The sequence below is a fragment of the Podarcis pityusensis genome, assembly GCF_964106645.2.
Source record: "Podarcis pityusensis genome assembly, chromosome: 14".
NCBI lineage: Eukaryota > Metazoa > Chordata > Lepidosauria > Squamata > Lacertidae > Podarcis > Podarcis pityusensis.
The window spans coordinates 17928008-17952969 of NC_138039.1; the positions used below are offsets into that span (position 1 = coordinate 17928008).

The 24962-nt window shown below is 48.1% G+C and overlaps 2 protein-coding genes across 2 annotated transcripts; one reads left to right on the forward strand and one right to left on the reverse strand.

Annotated features, from left to right (window-relative positions):
* Positions 1-829: 829 nt before the first annotated feature.
* On the forward strand, positions 830-13773 carry METTL26 (methyltransferase like 26). The gene is made up of 7 exons (XM_080981571.1): positions 830-946; positions 986-1291; positions 3939-4101; positions 7430-7489; positions 8626-8693; positions 9729-9807; positions 11938-13773. The coding sequence occupies exons 2-7, from the start codon at positions 1086-1088 to the stop codon at positions 11983-11985; spliced, it is 624 nt and encodes a 207-aa protein (XP_080837697.1). The 5' UTR covers positions 830-946; positions 986-1085; the 3' UTR covers positions 11986-13773.
* Positions 13774-14752: 979 nt separating this feature from the next.
* WFIKKN1 (WAP, follistatin/kazal, immunoglobulin, kunitz and netrin domain containing 1) lies at positions 14753-24730 on the reverse strand. The gene is made up of 2 exons (XM_080981570.1): positions 23690-24730; positions 14753-16663 (listed from the first exon to the last, which is right to left on the reverse strand). Exons 1-2 carry the CDS (start codon positions 23936-23938, stop codon positions 15170-15172), a joined length of 1743 nt encoding a protein of 580 aa, XP_080837696.1. The 5' UTR covers positions 23939-24730; the 3' UTR covers positions 14753-15169.
* Between the last annotated feature and the right edge of the window lie 232 nt (positions 24731-24962).

The following is a 24962-nucleotide window of genomic DNA, read 5'->3' on the forward strand; positions in this document are numbered from 1 at the left end:
GGCGGCGCAGGATATTTTTTTTCGTTTTACTTCGCAAACACTATACGTATGTAATATTTGCACGCGCAAACTCGTGATAACAGTTTCCCGCTTCTCCTCCTTTGTGTCACGCGCCTACTTTGCGTCTATATCCGCTCCATGATTTTAAAGCTGTAATTCTACGTGCATATTTAGCTGGGAAGAAGCCCCACTTAAACCCTGAAGAAGGGCATTACTTTCGAGTATACACGAACGGGGAAAAGCTAACTGTATTCAGGGCTCACCCCCATCCATTACATCCAGAATAACCTGTTTTCCAATACAATTTAGTTCTGTAGAGTATTTGTAAAGGATAATACAAACCTAACTTACAGGGTTGTTGTATTATAATTTAGACAATGAATATGAAGTCTTTCAACACAATAAAACTTAATAATAATACAAATTGTTTTTATTATTAACAACATCTCAGAGTACACCAGTTCACCGGCTACTGCAGCAAAAAGGAATAAAGAGCCCTGCGGACTAACACCTTGAAATATCCCGTTTCTTTTTTGCAGCCGAAATTTCAAAGGAACCTGTAAGGCATGAATTAGCTACAGCAGCGCAGACACTTACTAGGGAGTAAATCTATTGTTTATTTGCTAAGCCCAAACACACATTCAAGAAGCCCGCGCTTCCTATCCTTTGAAAATCAAGATCCCCCCAGAAACCTGGTTTCCGGACTTTCCAAGCACCCGCTTGCAAAACCATCGATACCAGGAGGAGGGGCAGAAGTGGAACCAATAGCCACGCTTCCCCCGCGCTGCATTCTGGGAATCGTAGTCTTTTGCTTTGTGGATTCATTTAACTTCCTCGATCTCCTTCCCTCCCTCCCTCCCAGCAGCTCTGAGGACAGAATTCCCAGCCTGCAATCCTTGGGTGCGGGGGTGCGAGCCTCCTTAAAGGTAGACCTAGAGGACGAGCAGGAAAGTCCTTGCAGGCTGCTTGCAAGGGGCACCCAAGCGGATCCTGCAGCCAAACTGTTGCAAGGCGTCCTGCGGCTCTCCTTCTGCTCTGCAAGCGGCAAGTCCCTTCCAAGGACCCCCTCACCCCTCTTTTGCAGGATGAGTGCCGCGTTCGTAGCAGCGGCGGGGGAGAGGAACAAGGAGCCTATCCTGAGGGTCCTCCGGGACTACGTGAACCCCTGCCAGCCGCAAGTCCAGGTGCTGGAAGTGGCTTCAGGCTCCGGGCAGCACGCGGCCCACTTTGCCCAAATGATGCCCAACGTGCTCTGGCAGCCCTCGGATGTGGATCCGAAATGCATCGAGAGGTAAGGCGAGGCGTAGGAGCCTCGCTGCTGGGGCGGACCTGGGAGGCTGTTCGGATGGATCGTCGGAGTGGACTTGCACGGGATTCCCCGCCGGTCCAGTCTGGACACGAGGAGGATCCCCTGCCTGCATCCTGGGTGTCGTCTGAAACGTGTTCTTGACGCGCTTCAGGCCTCATGTGCACTATATACATTGAATGCACGGACTATGCCATGTGGCTGGTAGGTGGTGGGTGTTGCTCCTCCCACCCACTTTTCACAGCTGGCTCGCGGGGGCGGGAGTCTGCTCTGCCAGTGAGTTCCGTGCAGGAAACACACTGGCGAAGCAGCCGTGCCCAGCGGGACTGAGCCCCACCGCCACCACTACCCCGCCCATGAGCTGACGTCACCCAATGACACCAGCAGATTGGCAGCAGGTGGGCTTGGTTAGGGGGAAAGGGATCGGTCTGCATGATGAAGTTATTGCATCCATAAGAGGATGGCACGATGGCTTTCCGTTCTCTCCCCTTCTCTGTCGCTCCCCCACCCCGCAGAATGGACGTACAGAATCTTCTCTGCATTACAGACAATAGTTAAGAAATACATGTCTTATTAGCCTGTGCCCGCCTGTAAGACTAATGCTGGAAATTAATGGTTTTAGGGCTGTGGTCAGTATAAAATATTTCATTTGTATTTATTTAAAGGGATTTAAGTTAAGGGTGCCTTAAAACTGAACCTGGAAACTGGCACCCAATGTAAGCGATACAGGATTGGCATAATAAGTCTGGTCTCTAGCTCCTACTAGCACCCGGGCAGCTGTCTTCTGTACTAAATGGTGTTTTTGAGCTGCCTTTAAAGACAACGCCTTGTAGTGAGCGTTATTGTATTTGTTTGCTTGTTTTTTCTTCTTCTTCTAAGCATCTTTAACTGGTAAAGATCTGAAAGAGCATCTTGAAGGTTTCTTTCTTTCCCCCCATCAGGTTTTCAAAACAAAAAAACAGATACTAAAAAAGAGATAACATGCAATGAAAAAAGAGTGGGGAAGGAGGAGGGAAAAAAGCAAACTCAGGCTCCAGCTTTTGAATCTGCTGTTCTAAAAATGACCAGCAGGGATGGAAGCAGATCCAAAAGCCTAGTGGAATGGCTGTTCCTAGGTGACAGTTGAGGGAGGGCAAAATAATGTAAGCGTAGTTAAAAAGTGTCCCTTAAATTGTACTTGAAAGTGAGCTTGTCCAATAATGATTGGCCAACTTCACAGTTGCTCTGATTCTTGCTACGAAGGCTGGTCTAAGTGGACCTTGACCAGGTCCAGCAAAGCACCTCCTATGCCTCTAAGCAAAGGATCACTGAGCACTGCTCTGTTACACGTTAACTCTTCAGCAGATCTCAGTATTCATTCTGGTTTTGCAAATCTGAAACATATCCTTGGGGCAGGTGGGGCTGGGGAGGAAAGTATACCACGCATGGCTGAAGTCAGAGCCCCTAGTTTAGGGGATAGCGCAGACCATAGCTTAGTGTCAGGCCTATAATTCTTTGAATTTAGTACCAAACTAATATTACATCACTTGTGTAATTAGCAATTGCTTTAGTGGTTGGAATTTTTTTTTGTTAATTAAAGTAAACCATAGTCACAGGATCTGGATTGGGTTCCTGGCAGGATAGGTTGATGGGTATGGGAGCCTTACTACTTCATTCCCACTGCAGTTCTGATCCAGAAACAGCCCCCCCCCAAAAAAACCCCCACAACTTGCTTTTTCCACTGAAAGCAAAGTTTCCATTGGCACCTAAAATGTCCTAAGAACATTCATATATTAAGCTAACATTCTAATAGACATGCTATAAAAGGAAAACAGGATAGGGAGAGGAGGTGAAAGCCAGCTGCTGCTTAATTGGCCAATGGATGAGGACAGGTCAGCCTCCCCTTTTCCAGGAGAGTTGGGGGGGGGCGCGAGAGATAGCCCCACAGTGGCCCTTGGTAGAGGCCTGAGTACTTTTCATTTTAAAAGTTTTTATAAAAGCTGTAGATGGCAAGTGCGATCTGGGAAGAGGCGTTCTGTCTGTGAGAAGCCCCTCTTTAAGGACAACGTTGGCTGCTCTTTCCTTTTTTTAGGAAGGCTGTGGGTCATTTCCCTCCTATGCACAACTTATGCAGGTTTAATTGATTAATTAAACCTCCTTTGCACTTCATTTATCAGCTGGATTTGCTTTATGCTTTCAACTGGTTGGTTCGGTGGTGCAATGAAGCCATTTTATAAATGGGCCTTTAGCTCAGTGGCAGGATTATCTGCCTTGCATGCAGAAGGCTCCAGGTTCAGTCTCCGGCATCTCCAGGTAGGGCTGCATGAAACCCCCAAAGAGCTGCTGCCAACCTTTGTAGAAACTACTGAGCTTGGTGGACCAAATGTTGCTTCCTATGTTCCCACATTCAGACTGTGCAGTTAATGGACTTGTGCAAGGCCTCCTCTGTAAATGGCAATAGACATCTCATACATGAGATCATCCATCCCTGCTTTTCCTGGAGGCTCTCCTGCTGAGAAGGGCCCTGGACTTGTACCCCAGAGTCTCCTACCCTGATGGCACCCCTGTCCCTACTGAGAGCAAGCTGCTGGTGCCGGCTCTACCGTTGACCCTTGCCCCATCTGCAGTCTGGCTCTCTTCCTTCTCTTTCTAGCATTTCTGAATTTATCAGGGCGTACCGCCTCCCGAATGTCAAACCACCCATTTACTTGGATGCATCGCGCAGCTGGGAGACGTGGGGCGGCTTGCGCCCGGACTCTCTGGACCTCATTGTCAACATCAACATGATTCATATCTCGGACATGAGCTGCACGGAGGTGAGGCCACGCTCCTGTCAGCCCGCTTGGCAGTGAAAGCCTGTACTGTGTCTGCTGGGAAGTCAAGCCCACTGAGCTGAATGGGACTTCATATTATTCTGATTTATTTACCCAACCTTCACCCTAAGGTGCCGGGGCGGGTTAGGACAACAGAAACACCATGCTAAAAACAGTTTGAAATGCGGTGCTACAGGAAGTTCTTGCAAAGTATGATTTTATGTGAATTTGATTGCACCCCAGGACTTATTAACGACCGCTCCATTGCGCTTCCATGGAATCATAATATTATTTGTAGCATTGGATTTATGTATCTGCAATAACCATTTGTCCACACTGTATCAATTTCTTTTTAAAGTTGTGGACCATATGGCACCAAACAGGCAAGCCATTGTTCATTTCTGTATCTCTTTTAAGTTTGTAATGTTATATGTGGCAAAAGAAAGCAATTTATTTAAAAAGTTTAAAATGCAATCACAGGAATAAGGTAAGGCCCTAAAATATCCATCTAGGGTGCCAGAAGGTAAAAAGGAGTGTCTTTACCTCTTACTCCCAGGTAAGTGCATATAGTGGGAATGGGGAACTTTTTTCTGCACATTTCTATTAGGGCAATTTGGATAATGCCTTTTGCCTGCCTGATCAAGAGAGAGAAAGTGTGGTGTGAATGAAGAAAGTAGTCAGCTGTACAAAGGTAAAATTTACATTAATGACTCCACCCACCTTTGCTTTTGACCCCGCCCACCAGTAGAATCAGACTGCCAAGCACCACCTGAGCCAAATGCTTGCTGGACCAAGTACCTGGCCCAAGACTGGCTCTCCAAATGCGGCTGAACTCCAACTCCCATCAGCGCCATCCAGTATTGCCACTGGTCAGGGGTGGTGGGAGTTGTGGTCCAGCAACATCTGGAAGCGGGTATCAGGTTGGCAGGGGTCAATTCGATCTTCTCAGGTATGGATCTTCTCAATTTTATGGCCCCTTGGCTCAATGCCCTCTGCAGCGGAACCACCTGCACAACCCTAAATCCAATTCTGCAGGTTGGGGAAAGATAACACTAACTGTTTTGATTTGACATCTTAGAAGCTTCCTGGCAGTAGGTCCAAATCATACCTAGGTAGCTCCTTAACTGGTTTCTACTGGTAAGCAACAACAGGCCATTAAGTCAGGAAATGCTTCTAAACTGGAAGAAAAAAGTGATTTTTAATTCCTTTTAAAGTCAGTAAGTGTGTGTTGCACTAATAAGTAGTAGTAGATGCATGTTTAGCTGTGTGCTAGCAGCAGAACCTTGTAGTCTCTAGTTACTTATGTTACTAAGTCTTGTTCATATAATCATAGACAGTGCCAAGAACCGTGGCACTTAATTCCCCCCCACCCCAGATAAGATTTTAAGAATCTGCTTTTAAATGAAGTAACATCCATTTAGACCAAGGATTGTCAACCTGGTCCCTACCGCCCACTAGTGGGTGTTTCAGGATTCTAGGTGGGCAGTAGGGGGTTCTATGGCACAAGCTGAATCCTCCTTCCATCGAACATTGGTGGGCGGTAAGGAAATGTCACCATCAAGAAAGATGCGTTAGTGGGCCATAGGTATAAGAAGGTTGACCACCCCTGATTTAGATGGTCGATTCGAAAATTCTCAGAATATGCACAACTGATCCATTTGAGAGGGGATGAAAGCCAAAATTACAGTAGAGTAATCCCTTTATATCAAATGGTCTGTGAGAGAAAGCAAGCTTTCAGGTTTGTTTGGGTTCTTCAGCAGGCTGCATGTTAAGGGCCCAAACAAAAACTGGAAGGAAGGAGACAAACCTTAGTTTGCTCATTGGAATAATGGAATGGGGAATGTGTTCTGTGGAGTTTAAGGGTATTAGTCCTATCAGTTCCCACTTTTGTTTTTGTATTTCTGCTTAATCTTCAACCCAAGAGTTCCTACCAACTCCTGGACTTTTTGCAGCCCAAATGATCAGCTATGGCATTCAAGATTTTTCAAAAGAAATAGTCGTTGCAAAGAGAGGAAAGTGAGCTGGATTGGGAGAAGGTTGAGTTGGGGGCTTTAACCCTTAGTCTCTGCTGCTGCCCCGATTGGATGCGCCTTATCCAGCTTCTCATCAGTGAGTTGCAATGAAGGCAGTTACACTTTCCTTGCTTTTGGACTTGAGTGGTCTCTGTGTAGCTAATGCAAGCGCCATCTTGTGGTTCTTGGTTGAATGTCCTTCTAGCTAACAACCTTTCCTGGGCTGTTTGCTAATTTAGGGAACCTGCATCACCAACAGCAGAAATCTAGTGTGTTGCTCCCAGTTGCTTATACACCTACAAATGGTGCACCATATGGCCAGCTGAGGCTTTTAGTATAGCGGCACCAGGCCTTTGGAATGCCATTCCCTTTGAAATCAGACCAACAATTCTGATATTTTGCTGCCGGCAGAAAATGCCTCTGTTTTCCCAAGTGATTTTAGAGAATTAATTAGATTCAGTGTTGGTCATATCTCCTGTGTCTTATGATTTTGTAATTTTATGGTGGTTTAACAAATTTATTATTACACTGCCATGAGACCTTTTTCAATGATTTGGCAGGTTAGAAGTACACGCAGGTCTCGCTTACCGAAAACAATGCGTTTCCTAGAAATTATTAGTTATGAGAGTGTTTGCATAATGAGTTAATAATTTCCATTGATTCCTGTGGGGAAAATTTACACTGAATTTTGACCCCCGAAAGCAAAAAATATTAAAAAATGCTCTCTGATTTCCCTCCCTTCTTCCCTCTGTTCCTCAGCCAACCAGTAAAAGGCAAACAAGGAAATAAAAAAGAAATGTTTTGTTTGGATATCTGAATCTGTTGTGTGTATAGTAAGGTTTGAGTACTAATTCACTGTGTTTGGATAAGTGACTTTTAACACATTGAATGTTCAGAAAGCGGGACCTGCATGCATTCCTACAAATAAATTGATGCAACAGTGAGAGAAATGCACTCTGCACATGCTTAGAGGAAGCACCCTTGAGTCTACATAGAGTCCATTTCCCATTGTTGACCAACTGCATCTATGGAGAGGAGGTAGTCTAAGGTGCCTCTTGCTCTGGAAACCAACTACAATTTTGCAAAACTTACATTGTGTTCTTTTACTATTCCGTAAGGAATCTGCAAGAAATAGAATTTAGATACACAGGAATGATCCTACTGGAAAGATCAGTTGCCACTTTCTTGCTAATTTTTATACATATCCTACAAATGCTTTGTGATTCTCATGAAATCCGCTCTTTCCAAATGTGCTTGTTAACCTATTTCCTTTGCATTTTGTTTAATTATTCCCTGCCTCCCCCTGCCCCCAACCACAGGGTTTGTTCAGAGGAGCAGGAAAGCTGTTAAAGCCTAAAGCGGTGATGGTCACATACGGGGTAAGCTGTCAGTCAGGATCCTTGTAATCTAGATACTGCTGTTCCTGAAGCAGCCTTTGCCAAGTGAGTGGCCTCTAGATATTTTGGACTACAACTCCCATCAGCTCCAACCAGCAGTTAAAGAAAACAAAAAACATTGTGCAAAACTTGCAGTTCCTCCCAATTTGCTCTGTTGTATGAATTTGGCTACATACAGATAATGCCCTGGGAAATTGCCTTCCATTTGCAAGTAGCAGCAGAGGAAGGATTTTTCTCAGGACTTAAAAAGGAGCGGGGAAAATTATATTTACTTCTTTTAAAAAACCCTTGAATTTTTTCCCCCAAAGGTGCTTTTAATGCCACATGTAGTTTTGACCCTGGGCGTGATGGTACAAGGACCCTGAACTCCTTTATGTTGTGTTTCCTTAGAACAGCCTTCCCTAAAGATGGCGCCCTCCAGATGTTTTGGAGTATAAATTGTAGGCTGAAACATTTGGACGGCACAGCTCAGGGAAGGCTGCTCTAAAGTAACCAGAACGCAAAGCTGATGTTCTTGGGCCTCTGGTGGTGGTGCAGAACCTGTGCCAATCCAGATGTAACTGGACCACAACTCCCAACATCCTTGGCCATTGGTCACTCTGGCTGAGAATGAGGGCAACTGAAGTAACCACCTTTTGAGGGCTGCAGGTTTATCCTTTGCAACAGCCTAGTGATTCTGTGTATAGAGATTCTTGTGATGTTTTGCTTCGGTCTCGGGTTTTTTGGTTTTTTTCGAAGTTGGTTGCATTCATTCCCAACAATATGCCATGTCCCCCCCTAGTGGCAACCCTTGGCTCTGCAGAAAATCCAAGGTGCATTTTCTCACACTGCCAACTTTGAGGTAACAGGGCTGATGGTTGCTGGGTTTTTTTTAAGCTTTCTGTAATCTAAGCCCCCCTTAACTTCTGAAAGCTTCATTAAGAGGAACTTGGCTGTCTCAATTCTTAGATTTTTTTTTTCCAGTTCTGAGTTAAGGGGTGGCAGGACAAAGAACCCACACATTATTTGATTTTTATAAAAACAACAACACTTTTTAAAAAAATAAAAAATTGATTGTTTGATACCACTTTGTCTTAAACTGTTTGGTGTGTTTTCCCCCTGCCTGATTCCACCCCAAGCCTTATGCTGTGAATGGCTGCATCTACCCACAGAGCAACGTGGACTTTGATTACTACTTGAGGCAGAGGTAAGGAGGAGCTAGGCCAAATCGAAGGAGTTACTCATAGCATATAAAGCCCTCAGCAGCTTTGGAACTAGTTTACTGTGCCCTCTCAGCCGTTTCCATCTGCAGAAAAGGCATTTTCAAAAGTCCTGCATAATGTTCATTCTGCAACTGCAAGGAATCTTCACTTTCAGCATGGCAGTAGGTACCATTAGGAACTCCCTGCCTACTGATATTAAGCACTATGGCTGGTGCTTGGTAAAAAAAACCCTTTTTTGTTGTTGTTTTTGTTTCAGCAAGTCTAGCCAGACATGTAATTTTATCAGGCTCAAAGATCTGTTGGTTTTTTATGTATATTTGGATGGTTTTATTTATGTCTACTGTTTCTCAAGTCTCTGGGTTCTGGGGTTACCTTTGCTATTTTTAAATGTTTATTTTATACCATTTTATGCAAATGGCTTAGAGATTTATTTATTTTTGATTGAACAGTATATAAAATAAGGAAGAGTAGTGTGGCTCTACTCCTGAGTTTTACTAGGTTGACATCTGCACCATCCATTCAAAGCACTCTTATACCACTTTAAACAGTCATGACTTACCACTATGCATCCTCAAGATTGTAGTTCATTGAGCATTGTTAGGAGGCCCCCATTCCCCTCACAGAACTACAGTTCCCAGAGTTCCCTGCGAAGAGGGATTGACAGTTGCACCACTCTTGACAACTGTAGCTCTGTGAGGGAAGTCGGGGTCTCCTGGCCACACTTGGGGAAGTCATGACTGCTAAGGCGGTATAACACTGCTTGGCATGTAAAGCACAGACATGGCCCAATTCAGGCCATCGTTAGCCACACACGCAGAGCTACAATTCCCAGAGTTCCCTGGGAAGAGGGAGTGATTGTTAAGCCATTGTAGATATCACCTCAAGCAGGTTTCTGACATGGGTGGGTAGGAAACCCTCATGTGGAGGCAGCAGTGTTGCTCTCTGTATGTAAGCACCTCTTGAATACAGTGATTGACTTCATTCTCTCTCTTTCTTCTCCCCTCCACTCCCAACCACAGAAACCCAGCCTGGGGCCTCCGGGACACGGCTTTGCTGCAGCAGCTTGCTGAGATCAATAGGATGTGGTTGGAGAGGATGGTAGGTGGTCATAGGAACCTAAAGAATGGGTTTTGGGGGAGGGGGAGTGTGTCGCCCCACAATTATTGTTTGGCTCTTCTTAGCTCCGGCTAGCATGGCTAAGGGACGCGGGTGGTGCTGTGGGTTAAACCACAGAGCCTAGGACTTGCCAATCAGAAGGTCGGCGGTTCGAATCCCTGCGACAGGGTGAGTTCCCGTTGCTCGGTCCCTGCTCCTGCCAACCTAGCAGTTTAAAAGCACGTCAAAGTGCAAGTAGATAAATAGGTACCGCTCCGGCGGGAAGGAAAACGGCGTTTCCGTGCGCTGCTCTGGTTTGCCAGAAGTGGCTTAGTCATCCTGGCCACATGACCTGGAAGCTGTACGCCGGCTCCCGAGGCCAATAAAGCGAGATGAGCGCCACAACCCCAGAGTCGGCCACGACTGGACCAAATGGTCAGGGGTCCCTTTACCTTTACTAGCATGGCTCAAGGATCTGGGAAGATGGGCACCTGTCAGGGATGGGTGTCAGGAGCATAAGTCACACGACATCAGTAAAGTTAATTCTTTATTCAAGGAAGCAAGTTCTGCTTAGGTGGCTAGGTGTAATAATCACAGCATCCCTTCCCAGTAGATCTTGCCCTAATGAGGCAGTTGCGATAACTGAAGGTCCCTGCCTTCCACAGCTCTCTAAATCTCCTCCTCCCCTGGGTCCTTCCCAAGCTCCTCCCTATTCTGGTTCTGGGAGACCAGCGGGGAGGGGATCTGGTCGCAGCAGGAGCGGGTGACACCCTGACTTCTTCACCAGCCTGACTCATCTCTGCTTCTTGGCCCCTCTCCTCTCTAGTCTCCTCTTCTGGACTGCTCTCTGCCACAGCCTCTTCCTGCTCACCAAACCCTGTTGCCCCTTCATCTTCCGACACCTCCTCCCGGTTTGCTCCTCCTTCTGCCTCTGACCACTCTTTGTCATCCCACCACCAACCCCCTGGCTCTGAGCCTTCTTCCCCTGGGAGTTCCTTTGGGGTTCCCCAGCTGGTTTCTCCCACCACTGAAGTGTTGTTGGCCAGGTGTGGAGTAGCACACCCCTGCGAATGGCAGCAGGATATCTGTGGGTGAGGGAGGGGGAAATACGTGTTGCAAATCGATTTGGGAGGAGCAAATTTGTCTCTTGGCGAGTGCCTTCACTATGAGAACACCGTGGCTGTGTTCTCCCTCCACTGGGAATCAGTTGCTGGGAACAGCAGCTGGAGGGAGTGTGTAGCTGAAGACCTGGTAGTCTTCTGGTTCGCCATGGTGAGAATGCAGGGCTGGATGGGCCTTTGGTCTGATCCAGCAGGGCTCTTCTTGTCTTGTTCTGAAGCAGAGTGTGTTAGACATTCTTGTGGGTCAGGTGTGAGGAACCTTTGCCCTCTGCATGTTACTGAACTACAACTCCCATCAGCCCCAGCAAGCATGGCCAACGGCTGGGGCGGTGGGAGTTGTATAGTTCTTCAACAGCTGGATGGCTAAAGGGGGTTGCAGACTTTGGGCTCTTAAATTCCAGTGCAGCACAAAAATTTGACATCCCCACCTTCCATTCTTCAGCATTGTTGTGGCGCCCCTGCAGTGTGGCACCCAGTATCACTGCACCGGTTCCACCACCCTACAACCGCCTCTTCCAGAGGTTTCCCACACATGCTGGGCTCTCCAAGCAATTTAGGTTCCTGACCCTCCAGGGTTCTGAGCCTAAGAAACTGCCTTATATTGAGTCAGACCATTAGTACATCCCATTCTGTATTGCCTGCACTTGAGTGGTTCTCCAGAATGTCAGAAAGGGTTCTGTGCCAGGGCTGCCCAGAGATGCTAGGGACTGAGTGTGGGACCTTCTGCATGCCAGGTAGATGCCCTACCACCGAATTATTGTCATTGCCTACAGGAGCAGGGCAGGTTTGCCAGTACAGAAGTTCAGCCCCCAACATGTGGGGAGCTGCAGGAGAGAAGAAAGTCATACAAGGGAAGGAGAGGGTCTAGGGAATGTGCCCCTCACTCTCCCCACCCCCTGCAATGAGAATCTGGCTTGGAGGGGGAGACACCTGAAGAGTTGAACTGTGTGCCTGCATCCATATAATGTGGCTGCCAAGTATCTCAAGTAACCTCAAGATTTTCTGCTTCCAGGTCGACATGCCTGCAAACAACAAGTGTCTTGTTTTCCGCAAACACTAAGCCAGCCCATCCACTTTCTCTGCCAAGGAGAAGGGACCACCAAGGACGGTCAAAGTGTCGCCTGCCATCGCCAAATTTGCTCTGTGTCTGTCGTGCTCAAGCCCACCAGGTTTCTAGTAGCTTCTTCGGCTCCTGGGTGAAATAGCTCTTGGTGAGATGGGAATGATGTCCTGTGTGAAGATCTGCATCAGGAGAGAAAAGCCTTTACAGAGAATGGAGCTTTGCCCAAAGGTTTCTGGCCAGTGTTGAGCTAGCACAGGGATGGAGGAGCTGCAGTCCTCCCAGATGTGCTTGGACTCCCAATTCCCATCAGCCCCCAGGCAGCATGGCCAGGGGAGGAGGCAGGGATGGAGGGAACTGTGAGCCCAGGCACATCTGGAGGGCCTGCGGGTCCCCCAGCTAGCCCGTTCATGCTTCGATTTTGGTATTCGCTGCTGGTTTCGACATTGTGGGTTAGACATGGGCATCCATGTACCCATCTCAAACCACCTTTGTCTCTTGTGCATGGTTATTACCTTTTGCCTGCTTCAGTGAAGGCTTTGTTTTCAGGCCTTCTTTGATGGAGACCTCAATGTCTTTTGACCCTGCAACTGTGACTTTTGGGTTAAGAGGGGATTTCGGAGTAGAAAATATTACGGAATATGGGAGGAAGGAAAGCTCAGAATGACACTTCCCCAAGTAACCGAAGGCTATCGTGCAGAACTAGATGGGAAAGATGGATTTGATGACTAGTACTCTTTACAGTCCTCCCATTGGAAGAGGCTGGGACTGTTTTCCTTTCCTCCTTCTTCCCACCCCAGCCTCCAAATTCTGCTGTGTTCCTTTTCTTCCCATGCTCCTTAGAGCAAAAGTCAATGCCACAATGTGCCAACAACCCACCCAGTAAAGGAGAATGGGAACTCTTTGGCCTTTCAGTGGTTGTTGGACTCCAGCTCCCACCAGCCCCAGCCTACATGGCCAGGGGTGATGGGAGTTGTAGTCCAACATCATCTGGAGGGCCACAGGTTAGCCATCTCCCTGAGCAAAAGAGGTGCAAACCCTCAATCTCATCAGCCTCATTACTCTGCTTATGAAGGAGTGGCTGTAGGGGGGGGGGGGACTTTATTTTTTTTGGCGATATGGAGGCCTGCAGATTCCTCCCCTGCACTCATGATTAGGATTTTACACCACATGAATTCTGGCAATACAACACCAGACACATCCAGATAAACGGCATGCTATGAGATTGCTGGAGCTGTACCATTTGGGACTGCAGGTGTGGGCTGCACAATTGAATCCCCCCCCCCATCAAAATATCCCTGCCCAGGGAAAACTAGGATGTGAAGGGAAATGGCACTATGCTAGCCTTTCCCCCAAGAGTTTCATTTTCTGAATTCAAGAGAGTTTTAACAAAGTTGTTAAAATACTGGGTATTCAATAATGTAATTCCATGCCTGTATTCTGAAACGCTACCACCCCAGTAACATCATACCCACCTGCATCTGTAGGTTAGCTTACAGTCTAGCAGCTTTAATATGTCTTCAACTGAGTAATTTCCCCCCCTCTTTGCCTGTTCCAAGTGTTCCTGAAAAGAGGTAGCAAATCACTCCAGCACATCTTTTAAAAAATCTGTATGAAGTAATAGTTCCCTCTAGTGGTGATCAGCCACTAGAGCAGCAACAATGTATAGCTAAGGGCTGAGCTTATGGGAATAGCAAGGAGGAATAACTTTGCCGGGGAGATCTGTGTGGATGTAATACTGTGTGGACTCTGCTGCATTTGAGTGCAAATAAATATATTGCTTGGGTATTGCTATGTGAGAAATGTATTCATTTACTGTACTCGAATGAAGTACCAGAGCTTTACTCTCCTACGTAGTCTAGGTTGATGACAAGCAAAGCCGAAGTTTAGATTAAATATTTGTACCTCCACTTTTCTGTTATAATAATGTTCAAAGCAGCTTCCATAACAAAGGAGTAAACCTTGCAATATGTAACCTGAGAAGATAAAATTTGATCCAGAATCCATCTCTGAATATAAGAGCCTACTGGATCAAGCAAATGACCCACCTAGTCCAGTATCCTGTTCTGACAGTTGCCCAGGCAGGGAGACTCAAACAGGACCTGAGAGCAAGAGCACGCTTCACTCTTGAGCTTCCAGCATCAGGCAGTCATCAGAAGCATTTTCCCTCCCACACTAGAACAAGAAAGGGTTCATGCAGGCTTTAAGTGGTTGTTTTTCCGTCCATTGCTCCACACAGCAAAATAACCCCAAACTGATTGTCCAAATAAGTGTGGCTCTGCATAGGATTGCTTGTGATGGGGAGGTGATTCTGCTTTGGCCAGCACTGCTGTAGGCCCACAATATTGCTTTAAGACAGTCCTTGATGTTGCTGAACTACAACATCCACCATCCCGGGCCATGCGGAGGGCAATTTCCCCATCCCTGCCTTAAGAACAAGTCCAAAAGTGGAATAGCCACATGAGCACTGCAAATCAATGCCAAAAAGGATCTAGTTTCCTCATCCAGCCACATATGGGACAGGTGGTTGTCACTTTCTGTTTCTCCCTTAGCAATTGTTCTTCCTTCCTTAGGAAGGTCCCTCTCACATTTTGCAAACTCTGCTCCCCACCCGCATCCGGCTACAGTAAGCCTGTTTCTCCCCGTTCCCTTTGCCATTATTTGATGGGAGGCTAGTCCTCATGACCTTTTTAGCTAGAATTTGCTTTTACAACAGGAAAGAAAGGGGCTGGTAGAGAACAACCTCCAGTGTAAAAGGAACACAGGATTTCCTTTTCGTTATTATTATTATTAATTCCACATAGGCTGGGCTGGAGGGATGTCACAGGCGCAGATAAATTACAGCTCTCTCTCACACACAAAAACAGACAATAGGTAGTTACAAGCAATAATGGAGCTCATTGAAACAGTAGTGATAATAACTGAAAACATCTAAAAATGAGAGGCAGGTCCGTGAAGGTGGCATGGAATAAGGATTCGCCCCTCTGCACTCTGGACCCACTTGGAGGCTCATGGGCTTTCCAGGAGCGCCAGATTTGTCCTGCCAGTCTCCAACCCAGTCCTTGCATAGCTGCAGCACAGCACAAGAAAAGGAGAGCAGAGTCTCTTGGGGAAAGGGACGTCAGCCTTTGTCTGCCTTCCCTTCTCTGCCACAGACAAGCAGCAGCTGTCACTGCCGCCCATGCTAGTCCTGGAACCGGTTGAGAAGTTCGCACGTCTTCTTCTCCAGCAGTTCGTGGATCTTCTTGACCCGCTTATCATTGGCGGCCCGGATGTAGCTGTTGGGGTCGAGGACCGCCATGCCTTCCTGCACCTCGCCCATGATGATGAGGGGCCCATCCTCAGTGGTCATGTTGGGGCAGGGGCAGTTCCAGTCCATATCTGTCAAGGTCACCTCCAGGTACTTGATGTTGAAGAATTTGAGGCCCATCTTCTCGTCCTTGAGGATGTCATCCAGGGCAAAGCGGGCAATGCCAGAATCCTGGTCCTCGATGATCTCCATCAGCCGTCCCACGATGGCGAAGTCGCTGCGGCAGAGGCTGGGCACCATCTTGCTCTTCAGACGGCAGGCTTTGCACTGCAGCGTCTTGGGGAAAGGGCAGACGTCCTCGCAGCTCTCCTTGCCGTCGAAGTTGTTCTCGTTGCCCTCGCAGCCGCCGTAGATGAAGGAGTGGCACTGCTTCATCAGGTGGTTGTAGGCCCAGCGGGGCTCCCAGTTCTTACAGGGGCCCTGCACGATGGGGAGAGTGCAGAGGTTGACGGCGTTATTGACGCAGGCCAGTTGGCACTCTTCGTAGGTATCGAAGTGGTTCTGGTTAGCCCCACAACCGCCATAGCGGAAAGTGGTGCACAAGCCTCTCTTGGAGTCAAAATGCCAGCGGACTTGGTAGGCCTCGCATTCCTGCTTGTCAGGTTCCTTCAGGCACTCGCCAGGCGGGAGCTGAGGAGGGCTGGATGCCTTCGGCTCCCCTCTGGAGTGCTCTCTCTTGACAACAGACAGCGGGAAGTCCGCCCGCAGGAGGCCGGCGGAGTTCCTGGCCGTGCAAGTGTAGATCCCGGCGTCCTCCGGCTGGGCGTTGTAGATGACCAGCTGGCCGATGTTGGTCACGACCACGTTGCCATACATCTGGTCGGGCCGCATGATGAAGTTTTCCTGGTGGTCGCTCTGCTTCTCCCACGTGATGTCGGGGCGCGGCCGCCCACTCACATCGCAGTGAAAGCTGACTGTGCCCCCCACGTAGACCAACTGGTGGAAGGGGTTGTTGTAGAGGGCCGGCGGTATGGGCAGCTCAGTGCCTGCGCCAGGCGTCGGGTGAGCCGTGGTCTCCATCGGCACCGGGCTGGTGTTGGGCCAGGTGAAAATGTACTTGCACGGCACCACGGCCAGGCTGATGCCCCGGATGCAGGCCTCGGCATCCATGTAGCACTTGTTGTAGTAGGTGAGTCCGTCGGAGGCGCAGGTGAAGTTGGGTTCCTTCTCGCACCTGTCCTTGCACTTGCAGACGGGCTGCCCGTCCCAGATGTCACAGTCCGAGCCCTGTTGCGTGCACACAAAGCTCTCGCATGTGGCCTCTTGCACCAGCTCCAGCGAGGAGAGGCTTCCGTCCGCGTAGCGGGCTGCCACACAGCTCCGCAGGCCACAGACGTTGGTGCAGCATTTCTCAAAGCCTTCGCAGTCCTGCAGAGGAGGAGGAGGAGCAGAACTTTTAGATTTGAGTGAATCGGCATCGTTTTTCCCACCAAACTAGGTGTGACAGGGCCTTTTCGGTGGTGGTTCCCCAGTTGTGGAATGCCCTCTGTTGTGAGGTGAGCCTGTCTCCACCCATTAACTTTTGGAAGAATTTTAAAACACACCTGTTCACACAAGCATATCTGGTAGCTGAAGAATACTGTTCCTGGTAATCCTGAGATAAAATAGCTAAATTGGCAGAGCATGAGACTCTAATCTCAGGGTCGTGGGTTTGAGTCCCACGTTGGGCAAAAGATTCCTGCATTGCAGGGGGTTGGACTAGATCCTCGTGATCCCTTCCAACTTTACAATGATATGATAGCTGGATGGAAGTATGCTTTTAACTGCTATTGCTTTTAGAATGTTTTCAATTGTAAGTTTTAACATTTTAGGAATGTTTCTGCTTTGTTTTTAAGTTGTGTAACTGTTTGCCACCCAGGGCTCCTTAGGGAGGAAGGTGGGGTATGAATTCAAATTCAATAAATAAATATGCATATAGGAAGCTGCCTTATACTGGAGTCCAACTTCAGCCCAACTAGTTCAGACAAGGATTTCAGACAAGGAACTATCCCAGCCCCGCCAGGGATTGAATCTGCATGCAAAGCAGATGCTCTATTACGGAACTGCAGCCATTCTCAAGGCAGTTCCCACTCCATGGAAATAACAAAATATGCAAGAAATGGCATCTCCTATAACAATTAAATCACATTAAAAAATAGCTCACAACCAGAAGTTTAACAACAAAAAACCCTGCTACTATTTGGCAGAGTAATCCTGTTGTTTTATTGGACAGATGGTGAGTTATCTGGATTTTTGTATTTGGGGGCTGGGTGGTGGTTTGGCTGGCTTCTTATTAATCAGTTATGTGTGGTTTTGTATCTTACTTTTATTCTGGAAGCCTTTATTCTAAACCTATCTATCATCTATCTATCTATCTATCTATCTATCTATCTATCTATCTATCTTCTATCTATCTATCTATCTATCTATCTATCTATCTATCTATATCTATCTATCTATCTATCTATAGTAAGCAGTGAGTGCACACTAAGTGCAAAATGAAATCAGCTCCCATTAAAACAGCCTAATTGTTGTTTTTTGTTAATGTACTGTACAGCTTAAAATCAATAAAACAAACATAAAAAGCAAATAAAACAGATTCAGGGACTTCATACACATAAACCAGGGCCCAATTTCATGGGTCAGGAGAAACCTGGGCAAATAAATTAATTCTATGCTGGTGCTGAGGGGACACTTCTGTGGTGGTTTCCAAAACCTTGCTGGCTCACTGCAGCCAGAGTGGTGTTGCGGTGCCTTTTCCTTCTCTAAACTGTGGCCATGATTTTTCTTAACCCCCACAGTCCGCTTCTCCCATACAAGTTGTGGTGAATGGGAGGGAATTAGTTACACCAGCGGCAGGACTGGCATACTTGAGGGCCCCTTTGTGGGAGAATGAAGGTCAACAAAGAGGTCTTGCTGATTCTCATTTGCCCCCAAAGTGCCCTGTTTCCACACACTACCACGGATACATCCACCCCTGTGGAAGGTCCCAGGTTTGATCCCCAGCACCTCCAGGTTAGGACTGGGAATGTCCCCTGCCTGGAACCCCTGGAGAGCGGCTGCCAGTCAGTGTCAACAGAACTGAGCTGGATGGATTCAATATAAAACAGCTTATTTTGCTTTTGCGGGAAAACCATAGTAGCTCAGTCCTAGCTCAACATCTGCTTTGCATGCGGAAGGTCCCAGGTTCAAATTCTGGCCTCTCCCAAGTGCTGCTGGGGGAGATCCTTGCCTGAAAGGCTGAAGAGCCTCAGCCAGCCAATGTAGAAATTACCAAGCTAAATGGACCAATGGGCCTGATTCAGTATAAGGCAGCTTCTGAGGGTTTTCTGTGGGTGTGCCAGTGATGTTAAGTGCCATTCTGCAGGAGAACCTCCTCCTGTTGGCAGAGCAGCAGTTAAGCAGCATCTATTGGCCCCTCAGCTGACATTCATCTTGCTTTAGGATTGTGGCCTAAACCACAAACCCCTTGAAACAAGCAAGGAAGGAAAGGGCCTTGATGGAGTAATCCTCCGCACACAAGGGGGATTAAAAAAAAATTGAATATGGAGGCCCCTTCGGTTCCCCCCCACCAACCTTTTAACACCTCAGTGAGAACTAGAGCAGGTTCAGGGATGAATTATTTGGCTCGAAGGGAGGGAAGTCTGTGGTCCAGAGAATGCCACCCATCTCCGGATGAGGCAGCATGGCTTGTCTAGGGCTGTCAGCACCTCCCTCTGGCATCCCATTGAAGCAAAAAAGGGAGGCAGAGAGAGCTCAGGAGAGGCTCAGACAGGAGAAGCATCTCCTGGCGAACTCCCAGCTTTTCTGGAAAGGGCCTTTTTCTTTTTTTAACCTCATGAATCAGCTCATGTGTGAGGAAGAACAAAATGGATGCCCCGGTAGTAGGCCGCTTCACCTGTGCTCTGCCCCTGTGTCTAAATACATAGCTGCCTGTGTAAGGCCCCATCTCCTCTGTGCAACTACAGCAGCAGCATAACCACCTTAAACAGCCATGACTGTTTAAAAGTCATGTTTAAAAATCAGTGATACTGATTTAAGCACATAGTGCAGATGGGGCCTACGGGCCTCCTCTGGGTTGTGACCATAGCTGTTAACTATTCCCTTTTCTTGTGAGGAATCCTATTTGGAATAAGGGAATTTCCCTTAAAAAAAGGGAAACGTTGACAGCCATGGTTGTGACCTAGCAGAAACAACATCCCCAAGTCTTCCTATATGCTTATATATGCCGCTGTCAAGCAACCTGCCTCTAATACACACATCTACAGTGCAGGCTGGTCCATAAGGGTGAATGTGGCCCATCAACCTGAGCTTGCCTGCAGCCACCTGCCTACATTCTTATTGCAACCAGTCCTGGGAGCTGTCCTGCCTGTCATCTTCTTCTTCCTTCCTGAGTCTCAGTGTTGTCACTGTAGAACTAAACAGGGAGGAGGAGGAAGATGGGGACAAAACCAGAATTAGTGGCTCTGCTTGCAGTTTAATTCAGTTGGCTCTGGCTCCATTGACCCTTCAGTTCCCTTAACCAGGCCTCGGCAGTGGAGGACCTTGGAATCTCAAATTTCAGTGGTGCTTTGTGCAATGCCAAAATCTGCCCCTTTGCCTCCCATTGCTTTTCATTGTTGTGGCACCTGCCCCAGAACCTCTGCACCCAGTGCAACTGAACCAGTCGCACTCCCCTAGATCTGGCTTTGGCCTGGGGAACCTGTGGCCCCCCAGGTGTTGTCAGAATCCATCTCCCATCATCCCAGACCATTGGCCACGTTGGTCATGCTGGGCTGATGGGAGGCGTCGTTCAACAATGTTTGGAGGACCACAAGCCCCAACCATGCTCTAAGCTGTGGGGTACAATTTTACCTCTGAGGTACTTGTGCTCTCACCGGGGGGGGGGGAGGGGTGGCATTGCTGCTTCCTTATCACATAAGAAGTTGCTTGACTAAAATTGACCCTGACTGGGGTGGGGATGGGGGAACCAGTTTACCACTTTGAGCAAAAAAGATGTTTTTGGACGGTCTCTCACACAAGGGAATGAGAGGAAGGGAGGGATTAATTGCAAAGAATCTTTCAACTCCCTTCCCAGACAAAAACTAAGTAGCACAGCCACAATTTGACAAAGCTGATTGATTGATTGATTTCTATACCGCTTAATATGTTAAAAAATATTTCTAAGTGGTTTAGAGAAAACTGAAGCAACAACAGACAACTTAATCAAAATATTACAAAAATAAACAACTGCATATAAAAATTAATAGAAAGTTACTAATATATTTTAAAAATCAGCATCAGTTCATTTTCCTTCTGACACACCCTCCCTCTCAGCCTCCAGGTTCTCACCCAGGGTCCAAACAAACTCTCAGATCATCCAGGAAAGTATTACAGGGAGAAGAGTTCCTGGAAACAGCAGACATCACCCTAGTCTCTCACTCTAGACTTGCTTTCTATAGGCAGGTGGATGGCACCTTCTCTGGCTACCCACAACTGTGTCCCATTCAACTGTACTCTCCACACCCAATTCCAGGTACAGTAGGTTTGCCGAGTTTCCCAGGAGGTCCAAAGTTTGGGAAGAAGGTCCCCACCTCCGCTCACATCCTCTGTCCTCTCTTTCTCCTCCTCTAGTTGCCATCACATATGCAAATATATATATTTCCAGTTATGTGGGGGACTGATAAGAGAGATGGATGGCAAAAGCAGAGGATGGGGCTTAACCAAGTATTTGAGGGTGGGTGTTAAAGCCAGAGTCATAGAGGATCCTATTCTGGTTTCCTAGCAACCGCTTGCACCTCCCAAGGAAGGAAGGACCACTTCACACAAGAAAGACTTTCCTACATGGAAACATATTGTGTGTTGTTTCCTATGTGATGGTTTATACTGTGTCATATTAGGAGTGGGGAGATGCGGGTTCAAATCCTCACTCAGCTGACTGGGTGACCCTTGAGTCTCTCTCTCTCTCTCTCTCTCTCTCAGTCTAGCCTCCCTCACAGGATTGTTGTGAGGATAAAGGGAGGGAGGAGCAAGAAAGCATATGTGCTGCCTTGAGCTCCTTAATGGTTTCAAATGTAATAATGAAAATGATGACAATGCATGGAATTCTCCACATGGAAGTGATGTAGGGGCTTCCATTCCCTCAGCAGCAATTACCATTCCCATCTGTCAGTGGCGACTGCACCATTAGCATGAATGGGTACTGCTCCATTAGGGTGAACAGGGAACTGCCTCACCAACCTATGTCTGCCCACCCAACTTGCCTGCCTTCTTTGAATCAGATAATTGTAGAGTTGGAAGGGACCCCGAGGGTCATCTAGTCCAACCCCCTTGTAAAACTCAGCAGAGGAGAGGATGGGCCAGGAATTATTTGGCACTGCCTGTCATTGGCTCGCACGCCACCTACCATTCGCCTCTCTGCTCTCCACCCCACTAGTCCCAAGGGGCATTGGCACTATGCCCACCTGTGCTGTACTAACAACACCAGTGATATGTCTACTTGCCATGCCAGCGCCACCTGTCCTGGGGCAATGCAAGTGTGAGAAAGAGCCACAATGTTGGCTTCTTCCACATGTCTCAGGAGTGTGGGAATGAGGCACACTGTAGTAACTTCCACACTTGATGGAGTACTGTTAGATACTGCCCTTGGACTGTGTGGTTTACAAAGCAACTTCCTTTTCTCCTTGAGTCGCCTGGCTCATTCTGAGCTATGCATATACCTACTATCATGCACGCAGGCACCCACGTACACTGCAGGCTGCATACAGATAAGGTGCAGAAGTTCCCATGACCCTGGCTGTTCACATGGAGGAGGAAAAGGGACAATGTGAACCAGCCTATCAGCTTAGTCCTAAGGCTGAGCAAAATGTCACAGTTTCCCAAACTGGAATGTATTCATGCCCACATTCATGAGCATTGGTTCCTCCACTGCCCACCCCCTTGGAATTGCAGCATTTGGTCAAGGATGACCCAAGATATGATCTCCTTCTTGGAGGTACACCAAAAGCTGCCATACTCAGACCATCTAGCTCAGCTTTATCTAAAATGGGCTCCCATACTGGATAATTTCCCAGCCCAACTTGAAGATGTTGGGAGAACTGAACCAGAGTTCTTTGGTGTGCAAATATGTGCCCTGTCACTGAGCCATGACAGATTAGCACTGGGGAGTTCTCTTGTGCAAATATCATTTGCGCTCATCCGAAGCTCCTAAGAGTTTCTTTGCACATAAGAGTTCCGTGGTTGATGGTGCCCCATGGGTCAGAACTGTTTTTCTCTCCCATTCTGCCATCCTTACTGGCACCCAAAAACCTGTCACCACTTCGGGAGTCAGTCCCCCTGTACTGCTCCAGGGGCACAACATATCATTAGGTGAAGAAGGGGTACTACTTGCCCCAATGACTTGATTAGACACCCCTATTTCTGTGACCCATCTAGACTAAAGGACATCCTGCATCTGGGAATTGCGCGTGAGAGAAGGTGCGCAAAACAACAACAACAACCAAAAAAAAAACCAGATGGAGGGAGAATTGATTACAGCTGCAACTTTTATACCCAGGCACATTGATGTTTTGAGTTTTATGCAAAAGAGGGAAGGTGTGTAGCTTCCGAAAAGAAATAGAAAAATAATCCTAAAATGATGTAGGCTTATTAGCCTAACAATCTGCAGTATCTCTGAAGCATCCAGAGAAGCAAATAAAATAGATCCTCTGAGCATGTACAGAGTGCTGAGTAAATGCAGGCACCGTCCCTTTGCCCTTGCTGGCAGAGAGAAGGAACATAGGAAGCTGCTGAATTCTGAGTCAGACCACTGGGTCTATCAAGACCCTCCTGTATCTCGGATAGGGTTCTTTCCAGACCTCTTAACAGAAGGTCTTAGAAAACAAAAACGAAAAAACTCGAGGGAAGCCAGATTCTCAGCTGCACCATAAAGTTTATTGAGCATATAAAGCTGCCTGATGCTGTGTCAGATCATTGGTCTGTCTAGGACAGCACTGTCCACTCTGACTGGCAGTGGTCTCAGCAGAGTTGGGAATGAACGATGCCTATCGGGGACTGTTTTAACTGGAAACGCCAGGGGCCGATCCTCAGACCTTCTGCCTACAAACCAGGGAAGGGCTGTGGCTCAAGGGCAGAGCATCTATCTGCTTTACATGCAGGTGGTCCCAGGTTGAATCCCGAAAAATCCTGAATGCAAGGGAGCCACTCCTGCGCTTTTCAGATGAGGCACCTTCCTAAGCCTCCCTCGGTGACAAACCCTCGAGCGATGCGACCTCCCGGGCTGAGCTATTACTCTTTTGCCATAGAAGGGCATTTCACCCGAGGGGAGCACAGCACCACCCCCTGCTGGCTAGGCCCGGAACTGCGCGCCGAAGCTCTCGCAAAGCGGGTGGGCGAGAGAGCGAGCGAGCGAGCTCACCTACAGCGTCCCCGACTCACCTGATCGGCCTGGCACTCCCTCTCGCAGGTGCTCTGCGCATCCACCCACAGGTTGGGGTTCAGCTGGTTGGGGCACACCCCTAGGTGGCTCATCCTGATTGGCTGCAGGCTGGCCCCTTCTGCCAGGAGAGACAGCAGAGACAGGATGAGTGAAGGCAGCATGGGGTCGCGAAGGTGCTGCTCCCCTCCGAGCCGTCGCTGGCCGCCCTCTCGCTTCGAGCCCTTCCCGAGGAAAGTCCAAAAAGGCATCCAGCCGCGCCACCAAGCTCCTGCCAGCCACTGCTGCGCCTCCTTCCTTTTTTTGTGTGTGTTCCCCCACCCCCAAAACCCAGGAAGAGTCTTCCACTTTTGCCTTGTGTGATAGACAAAACAATCACATTTGCAAGGAGGCTGCGGGGGGGGGGGAGAGAAAGAGAGAGTGGGGAGAGGAAGGTGAAGGGAAGGGAGGAGGAGGGGGAAATAACAAGAAACCAAAGAAAGCTCTTCTTTTTTCCCTCCCCTCCGCTCTCACACCCCCCAGCACACACTCCTCATTTTATCGCCTGTCCTGGACGCGCCAGTGTCCATTCTGCCTTCTCCCACCAGCAGCCAGACACGAGGCCTTCCAAAAAGCAGCATCACTTAAAGCGCAGCCATCGAGAGGGAAAGGTCCATGTTTCACCAGCAAATGGGGCTCCCAGTCTCTTCCCTCGAACTTCATCCAGTTGTGGGGTTCGCCCTCCTGCTCCTCTTCTCTTTACTCAATGCGTTCTCTTCCAGTTTCTTTTTCTAAATAAAAATAATAAAATCCAGGCAGGCCCAGGGGCAAATGGAAAGGTGCTGGATCTTTTGGAGCCAGCAGGCCAGAGGCTAAGGGGAAGAAGGTTCTCTAGGAAAGGAAGATGGCTTGGTGAACAACCTTGGGGAGAGAGAAAGAGCGAGCGAGCACATCAACAGGGAAATTAAGTTCCTGGGTCAGGGAGGAACAGAGTTATAAAGCAGCTCTCCCGGGTGTGTGTCTGGGGTGAGCAGAAAAAGAGAGGCGAGGAGGGGGGTGTAACCGGAATCTCCTCCCCTCTCACCGATGGGCTGGGAGTTTGGAATGGAAAAGCGACTGACCTCAGACGCTAACCCTGTCTGGGTTGATCGACTGGGCAAACACTCGGAGGAGATCAAAGGGGGGTGGGGGGAGAAGAGAGAGAGAGGGAGCTGCAGAGCCTTCCAAAACCGAGAGACAGACACCACCGAGACCCACCAAGTGGGGGGAATTCTTTCAGAATGAGAGAACATCCCA

Coding starts and splice junctions, on each gene's coding strand:
- METTL26 (XM_080981571.1), top strand. CDS start 1,086: ATGAGTGCCGCGTTCGTAGCAGCGGCGGGGGAGAGGAACAAGGAGCCT. Junction 7,490..8,625: donor CGGTGATGGTCACATACGGG/GTAAGCTGTCAG, acceptor TTCCACCCCAAG/CCTTATGCTGTGAATGGCTG. Junction 9,808..11,937: donor GGATGTGGTTGGAGAGGATG/GTAGGTGGTCAT, acceptor TTCTGCTTCCAG/GTCGACATGCCTGCAAACAA.
- WFIKKN1 (XM_080981570.1), bottom strand. CDS start 23,938: ATGCCTTTTTGGACTTTCCTCGGGAAGGGCTCGAAGCGAGAGGGCGGC. Junction 16,664..23,689: donor GGGAGTGCCAGGCCGATCAG/GTGAGTCGGGGA, acceptor CCTCCTCTGCAG/GACTGCGAAGGCTTTGAGAA.